Below are 6996 nucleotides of genomic sequence, written 5' to 3'. Positions count from 1 at the left end.
GATATTTATTCTCATATCATAATCTATAGATTATTTAACGTATATTATTATATATAGTTATTATTAACGGTTTTATTAATATGTGCCGATATGACATACGTTAAGATGTATAAAATCAAGTCAAATTTTATTTAAATATTTGCATTTGCATTTGCATTTTTCAATTAATATTCATTAATTCAAATCTAATATTTACTAATTTTTGTGTAGGCATATGATACTTAAGTAACTAACGAACTCATTTTATACATTTTAACGTGTGTCATAGAGTTACACATTAGCAAAACTTTTTATTAAGTACTGTAGTTATTATAATTATATAAATATAAATGTGTTGTTAATCACTTAATTGTTTATCAAAAGCTTTTTCCCTACTTAAAAACATGATGTGGTTTTAGGAAGCAATGTAATTTATGCCCCAAATTCCTTCATAGTATCTCTCAGTTTTTTTTTTTTTTTTTTTTTTTTTTTTTTTTTTTTTTTTTTTTTTTTTTAATAATTAATATCCACAAATAGAAAGAATTCACCACGGACAGTAATAAAGAAAAGTTGATATGCATATTTAATTAAATTGAATCGTCAATTGTAACTCTAAACTCATTTAATACATGTAAATTAAAAGACAGTTAATTCAATATTTTTAAGTTGACTATTTTGTAGACTTAATTTTTATCTCATTTAATCTAAAGAGGGCAAAGGACATTTTGGTAAATTTATTTTCTGTTGACATGTTCACAACATACAATGTTAAGCTTAATATTACAAATCTGTAAATCAGGATTATTTACTTTTGCTTACTTTGTCAAAATTGGGCTCTTCCAACAACTCAAGATTCTTCTATACTAATTTAAAAGGTATTGAAGTCATATAGGACACTTCAGTTTTCCAATTAATTACATAAAATGCATCAATAAATCGATGATACCATGTTCATATATGGCATTTGGTCTTCAATAAAAGGTTTATAGTTCTTTTGACCAATTTTAATGTTCGGTCATAAACAAATCCTAACCATTGGATTACTTTAAAAATCATTAATTGCTTCCCCTTGATTAATTGCTTAACCATTAAATGACAACAAAAACTAAATAAATAGCAATAGCAATTTTAAGATAAAAGAGACAAGACTCCATCACTCTTATAAGCTTTGTGTTCTTTAGAATCCTTTCAATGGATCTTACTTCTAAATATCACTTGTTATCCGAATTCGAACATGAATTTGAATTCATAAATGAGTTTCCAATGGACACAACAGGAGTCTTTCAAGATTTACACCAACTAGACAATCTTTCACACACAAGTTCATCTTTTGACCCGGATTACACCACTCATGTTGGAGGATACGACCCATTTGGCCCATTGTCATATGGGTTGGGCACGAATGATGTTGATTTATATGAGTTTAAGCCTACTTTTCAACATGTGAATGATGGTGGAATAGTGGTGAATTCATACAACCAGAACAAAAGTTTATTGGGTTGGAACCAAGCGGAATTTTCAACCCGTTTAAGTCAACTTGTGGAATGCCCGATTCAAAATCCAAAGCCGATGAGTTACTTTGTGCCGGATGAAGGATCATGTATTACTGCTGATAATGGAATCAAGAAAGGTAATAGAAAGCCATGCAAAGGGAAAAATAATGCAAATTCAGCTAAAGGTCAATGGACAAAAGAAGAAGATAGGTAATATACTAGTCTCTTTATTTCACATAACTATAATCTCACAATATAACAAATGGATTCAAAAAAAACATTTAGTAGTGCCTTGTTCATACACTTGTAACTTTCATAATACAATACCGCAACCTTAAGTGTCTTCAGATCTTTGTTAATTGTTAGTGTCTAATGGCTTTAAATTCAGCTTTCCAAGTCTTTCCTAGAAAAAAAAATCTTAACAAAAATTTTGTATGTCAATTTATCGAGACAATGTTGCTTAAAGAAGACGTAAAAAACCATCACACCGAAAAGATGAAAACTTTGTTAATCAGCAGAATTTTTTTTTTTTTTTTTCTTCATTCATGATTTGTTTTCGTATACATGCATAATACATACACTATTGTGATTAAATGTGAGCAAACATACAGGATTTTGAAAGAAATGGTGGAGAGATATGGAGTGAGAAAATGGTCATATATTGCCCAGATGTTGAAAGGAAGAATTGGCAAGCAGTGCAGGGAAAGATGGCACAATCATCTTAGGCCTGACATCAAGGTTAATTTGCTTTTTATATTTAGTGACAACAAAAATTTTATATGTGTTTATATAAATATAAATACAGTAAATATACATAAATATTTAACATATGTTTTCATTTTATGTTATGCTTTTGGAATAAACAGTTTATACTGATAGTCTTAAAGCCAGTTATTTAAGTCTAATTGTAACCTACTTCCTTAGAATGTGTTTTACATGACAAGAGTAAGAAATAAATTATAGTAGGATTCTGAAATATTGAAAATAAATTATGGGGTTAGACTATATAAACTGAAAGTTAACATATATGTTTAGTTTCTCTGCAATTTTTATAAGCACTCATTTGACCATTTGTTATATTAATTTATATATTGAAAAAAATGATTCGCAGAAGGATTTCTGGACGGAGGAAGAAGATCGGATACTGATTGCAGCTCATGCGGAAGTGGGAAACAAATGGTCGGAAATAGCAAAGAAACTCCCTGGAAGAACCGAAAACTCAACAAAAAACCATTGGAACGCAACAAAAAGAAGGCAATACACAAGGCGAAAATGCCGATCAAAATGGCCAAAACCAAGTCCTATTCTTCAAAACTATATTAAGAGCTTGAATCTACCAAGGGGAAGAATGAATTCGAACCGTAATAATGATCACACATTGGCAGTGGCTAAACCATCAGATTCAGTTGCGGACCAAGGAAATTTTGATTTTAACGCGGTACTGAAATTTGCTATGGACTCAACAAGTAGCAACAATCACGCTATTGGTGGAGTTAAACCATCTTATTCGGTGGCGGATTTTGATTTTAACGAGGTGACAGAATTTGCCATGGATGAAAAGTTGTTGCTTGAATGGGATGATAATGTTGACTCATTGTTTGATGATTTGCCTTCAAATAACGAAGTTGGTGAAGCAGATTCGTATTTGCAGGGCGAAGTGAAGAAAGAGATGGATCTTATGGAGATGATTTCACAAGTTAACCTTTAGATACTAATAATGAGATTATAAGAAAAACTCTGGGTACCTTAAAAAAGGGAATAAATGAGTATCTAAAAAAAGAGAGAATAAAGACTTAATTTTTATACGTTATAATAGAAATAAATGATAAATGATGAATGATGAATGCACATGGTGGTTTGGAAATGGTAGTTTGTTAAGCTTGTAGGCAATCTAAATTCAAGAGCAAATAATGAGCGAGTACACAGCATCCGTACGAGTAAAGTCCCGAAACCCAAAAAAGAACAACCAGTAAATTTGAACAATGCGAATTGTAAAGATTTGTCTAAAATACACAAACTATTACCCAAAATCTCCGTTTAAGCATGTGATTTAGAACAGCTTCAAGCCTTCTTGGGCTTTAATCGCTTCACCTGTGAGTAAAGGAATACTCCAGCAAGGGCCACTCCAGTCCCTGAAAGTTGATATGTATTAAAAATTGTGTATTTATGCATTGGACAACTTTTGACTTGTTTTACCCATTTTACCCGTGAGAGGTGTAACCAAATCGGCTGATTTGCTTATAAATGGGTTGAACTGTGACCTTTAAAAACATACAAAGTGATGACAAACTGTTCGACTTGAAACTTTACCTATGGAGTTGATAGGTGAAACAGGTGTTCTGAAGAACAAAACGGAGGTCACAATCACCACCACACGTTTCACGCAGTTGCCAACAGAGTGTGTAACTGGAGATACCCTTTGCAAAATCATATATGAAACCTGCACAACGAATAGATACACAACACTATATCAGCATTGATATTTAAAAGAGAAAACGCTCTCATTTCATCATATAATGCATAAAGTTACCTGCTGATAAGCATGGAAGCAGATAGCAGCAATAATAGACCTAATGTACACTTCTTTAACATTCAATCCCTGTAAAGATCAATCAGCAAAAAAAAATTATTGCCAAAAATCTTTAAAAAAAAAATGTTAAAACAATTTAATGATTATAAGAGTTACTCACAGCAGCTGTAAGGTATGCAGGGGTCACCCTCACTCCTTCAGTGAAGAGAGTAACAGGGGCCAACAAGAAAAATGACATAATTGTTATAATTGAGAAGAGTGTAATGTTGTCCAATGATTCCTGTATAAATATAAATATAAAACGTTACTAACCAAGCACCGATTTCTAAGGTAATAAACAAGTGCGTTTAGATAGAAGTAGAATGCTCAAAGGTACCTCTTTCTTAACCATAAATTTCTTGCTGAGGACATTACGCGATTGGTTTGACAAATTGGATGCCATTGCACTCCAAAATCCAGCCCTGTTTACATATGCAATTAGAAAAAGCACATTTCCAAAGTTGGAAGTAAAACTTAAAACATATAATAATGCAAACGACAAGGTATGAAGTAAAAAGTATATGTTTCCGGGGCCCACCAATTGAATGAAGCTTCAGTCATTGAAGCAAGCGCCACTCCACCAGCAATCGGTAAAAGGGATGTAACCACCCACGGTGTTGGCATCTGTAGATTACAATGATTAGCAATAAAGTGTACTTAAAAAAATAAAATTATTAACACAAAACACCAAGAGTATATATAATTTAGATATAAAAATATACCTCTCCTAGAAACATAGCAGATAGTACAACCGAGAAAAAAGGCTCCATAGCTTTGATTGTGTGAGTAAACGACACGGCAACTTTTCCAAGACTCATGTTCGTGAAAAGATTCCCTAAAGTGTGCACCATAGCCAACGGTAAAATTGCTAGAAGCTGAAATTCAACAACTAATTAGTATAAAAAATGAGGCTGTACAAAGTAACAGAATTTCTTCATAACATGACAAATACCTGCGCGCCACTAATCTTCGGTCGTTTGTGAATATTTAGCGTCCACATAAAAAACACAAGAACACTCCCCACAGCAAACTGAACTGTAGTCACAGTTATTGGATTTGGAAACACTTTCAAAACCTACAACATCATAATCACCAAATTTCACAGTTACTTTTCAAGTAAAAACTAAAATAACCTAAGAAAAGAAAAAAAATTCACATTCTGTTATATCAAAACTTCAATTCATCTATTTCCTCAATGTATTTTTTTGCTTCATAGTTCATACGTTAACATATCTATATTTTTTTGCATATGTGCAACTTCAAAAGTTTCAGTAGTAAATATCAAGCTTTCAATTACTACTAAACTATTCTAAGTATCAGATGACGTCATCATCAGGTAGACATTAGTGGCAGACTGGCAGCCATATAAGTTATCACACAATTGGGTGCGTTTGATAAAACTGAATGATTTAGCGTTAAATGGTTCATAATTTGAATGATTCAAAGGTTCTGAATGAAGTTGATCCTAAATGAAAATAAATGTTTGATAATCATTGAGCGTATAATGCGAATGATGTAAAAATTACCATATTAACCCTTGACATGAATAAAAAATAACAATATAGTTGTTTAATAAATGTTCTTGACATAATTTAAAAAGCATATTACAAAAACATTTGGTGCTTACTGGTTAAGAGATACTTCCGGCTCTTAATGGTTCAGCACTGAAACTGAATACTAAAACCATTCAACACCATTTGTCATTCAGAAGTCAGAAACAAATGCGCTGAATGTTGAATAACATTCAACGCTAAACCATTCAATTAAGAGGTAAACAAACGCACACTTAGTGTCACGTCACCGGTTTACAAGTTAACTAGTCATCATATACATTAATACTTGCAATAACAATAACTGAAGGTTTAATGAAATTCTTAAAGTTGGAAAAATAAAATTGAGAAAAAATAAATACATCTTAAGATTATTAACCTTATACAATTCACAATACTATACATGAACATAATCAGGCACTTAGCAGTTAGCACAAGTTGTTTCCCCTGTATGATTTACAAATGATTGTATGTAACATGTATATAAGCCTATACAACTATATGTAAATACATATATACACAAAAAATGAAATGAAAAAGAGCATAAACCTACCTGTTTGTTATAGATATTAAAGTAGATATTAAACAGGTACCAAAGTCCAAACAGAGATCCAAGCATAAGCGTCTCCCACAGTTTCGACTTCGCAACCACCGCCGCATCACCGCCGTCGACGCTATCAGCCGACGCCGCTTTAACCTCGAGACCATCGGACTCACGTATCGGAATCGGCGTAGGAGTTGAAATCCAATCGCCTAATTTCCTAGGTGTTGAAGAAGAAGAACAACATAAAAAAGGCAATCTACGAGTAGATACAGCACCATTGATTGCAACGGAGCCAAAATTGATAGAAGGTTTTAATGGAACAGGTAGATAGGTAGGGTTTAATCTGTGATTACGAGGTTTGAGATTTGGAATTGAATTGGTGAGATTGAATGAAGCTGTCTGCATTTTTTGAATTTTTGTGAGATCTGGAGATTGAAGGAGTTGGGGGGTTGGTGAAAATGGGAGTGTTTGGAAGCTCCGCCAATGCTTGAAATGGTGTATACGAAGGAGAACAGTGGGAAGGTTTTAAAGTGTGAGTTCCTATTTTATTATTTTAATTTTAATTAATGATTAATGATTAATATTAAATATTAATAAATTAATAAATAATAATAATACATAATTCATTTTTTCATTTTTTTATAATTTTGTCTTTGTTTTTTTATTGGAATATTCTTGGGATATCAGATTTGCCAACTATCTGCTATGCTTTTAAGGGTCTTTCATTGTTGAGAAAAAAAATACATATTTGTAATGGGAATATGTATAATCGTTTTTGACAAATGTTAGAATTTTTCGAATCACATATATAAGGGTTGTCATTAACACGCTTAAAATGATTGTACAACTTGATAATCACTA

At 32.1% G+C, this 6996-nt stretch overlaps 2 protein-coding genes across 3 annotated transcripts; one reads left to right on the top strand and one right to left on the bottom strand.

The window, feature by feature from the left end:
- The first annotated feature begins 1170 nt into the window (after window positions 1-1170).
- LOC139848578 (transcription factor MYB98-like) lies at window positions 1171-3180 on the top strand. The gene is made up of 3 exons (XM_071838304.1): window positions 1171-1682; window positions 2084-2210; window positions 2584-3180. Exons 1-3 carry the CDS (start codon window positions 1171-1173, stop codon window positions 3178-3180), a joined length of 1236 nt encoding a protein of 411 aa, XP_071694405.1.
- A 99-nt stretch (window positions 3181-3279) lies between these two features.
- Window positions 3280-6616, bottom strand: LOC139846949 (phosphoenolpyruvate/phosphate translocator 1, chloroplastic-like). 2 transcript variants are annotated; one of them, XM_071836531.1, is made up of 9 exons: window positions 6145-6616; window positions 4994-5116; window positions 4764-4916; window positions 4580-4665; window positions 4379-4463; window positions 4157-4282; window positions 4003-4074; window positions 3783-3912; window positions 3280-3604 (listed from the first exon to the last, which is right to left on the bottom strand). In XM_071836531.1, exons 1-9 carry the CDS (start codon window positions 6538-6540, stop codon window positions 3534-3536), a joined length of 1242 nt encoding a protein of 413 aa, XP_071692632.1. In that variant the 5' UTR covers window positions 6541-6616; the 3' UTR covers window positions 3280-3533. The 2 variants fall into 2 exon arrangements, with proteins under 2 accessions (XP_071692632.1, XP_071692633.1); XM_071836532.1 differs by having other exon boundaries at window positions 4379-4448.
- Window positions 6617-6996: the final 380 nt, after the last annotated feature.

Source organism: Rutidosis leptorrhynchoides, chromosome 5 (assembly GCF_046630445.1).
Source record: "Rutidosis leptorrhynchoides isolate AG116_Rl617_1_P2 chromosome 5, CSIRO_AGI_Rlap_v1, whole genome shotgun sequence".
Lineage (NCBI taxonomy): Eukaryota > Viridiplantae > Streptophyta > Magnoliopsida > Asterales > Asteraceae > Rutidosis > Rutidosis leptorrhynchoides.
This window is presented reverse-complemented; position numbering and strand designations above follow the sequence as displayed.

Bases quoted from the DNA above. Each gene is read 5' to 3' on its own strand.
- LOC139846949 (XM_071836531.1), bottom strand. From the start codon at position 6,540: ATGCAGACAGCTTCATTCAATCTCACCAATTCAATTCCAAATCTCAAA. The intron at 4,917-4,993 runs GTATTTGTCATG...GTTGAATTTCAG, and splicing joins CGAAGATTAGTGGCGCGCAG to CTTCTAGCAATTTTACCGTT. The intron at 4,075-4,156 runs AACTCTTATAAT...GATTGATCTTTA, and splicing joins ACCTTACAGCTGCTGTGAGT to CAGGGATTGAATGTTAAAGA.
- LOC139848578 (XM_071838304.1), top strand. From the start codon at position 1,171: ATGGATCTTACTTCTAAATATCACTTGTTATCCGAATTCGAACATGAA. The intron at 1,683-2,083 runs GTAATATACTAG...GCAAACATACAG, and splicing joins TGGACAAAAGAAGAAGATAG to GATTTTGAAAGAAATGGTGG. The intron at 2,211-2,583 runs GTTAATTTGCTT...AATGATTCGCAG, and splicing joins ATCTTAGGCCTGACATCAAG to AAGGATTTCTGGACGGAGGA.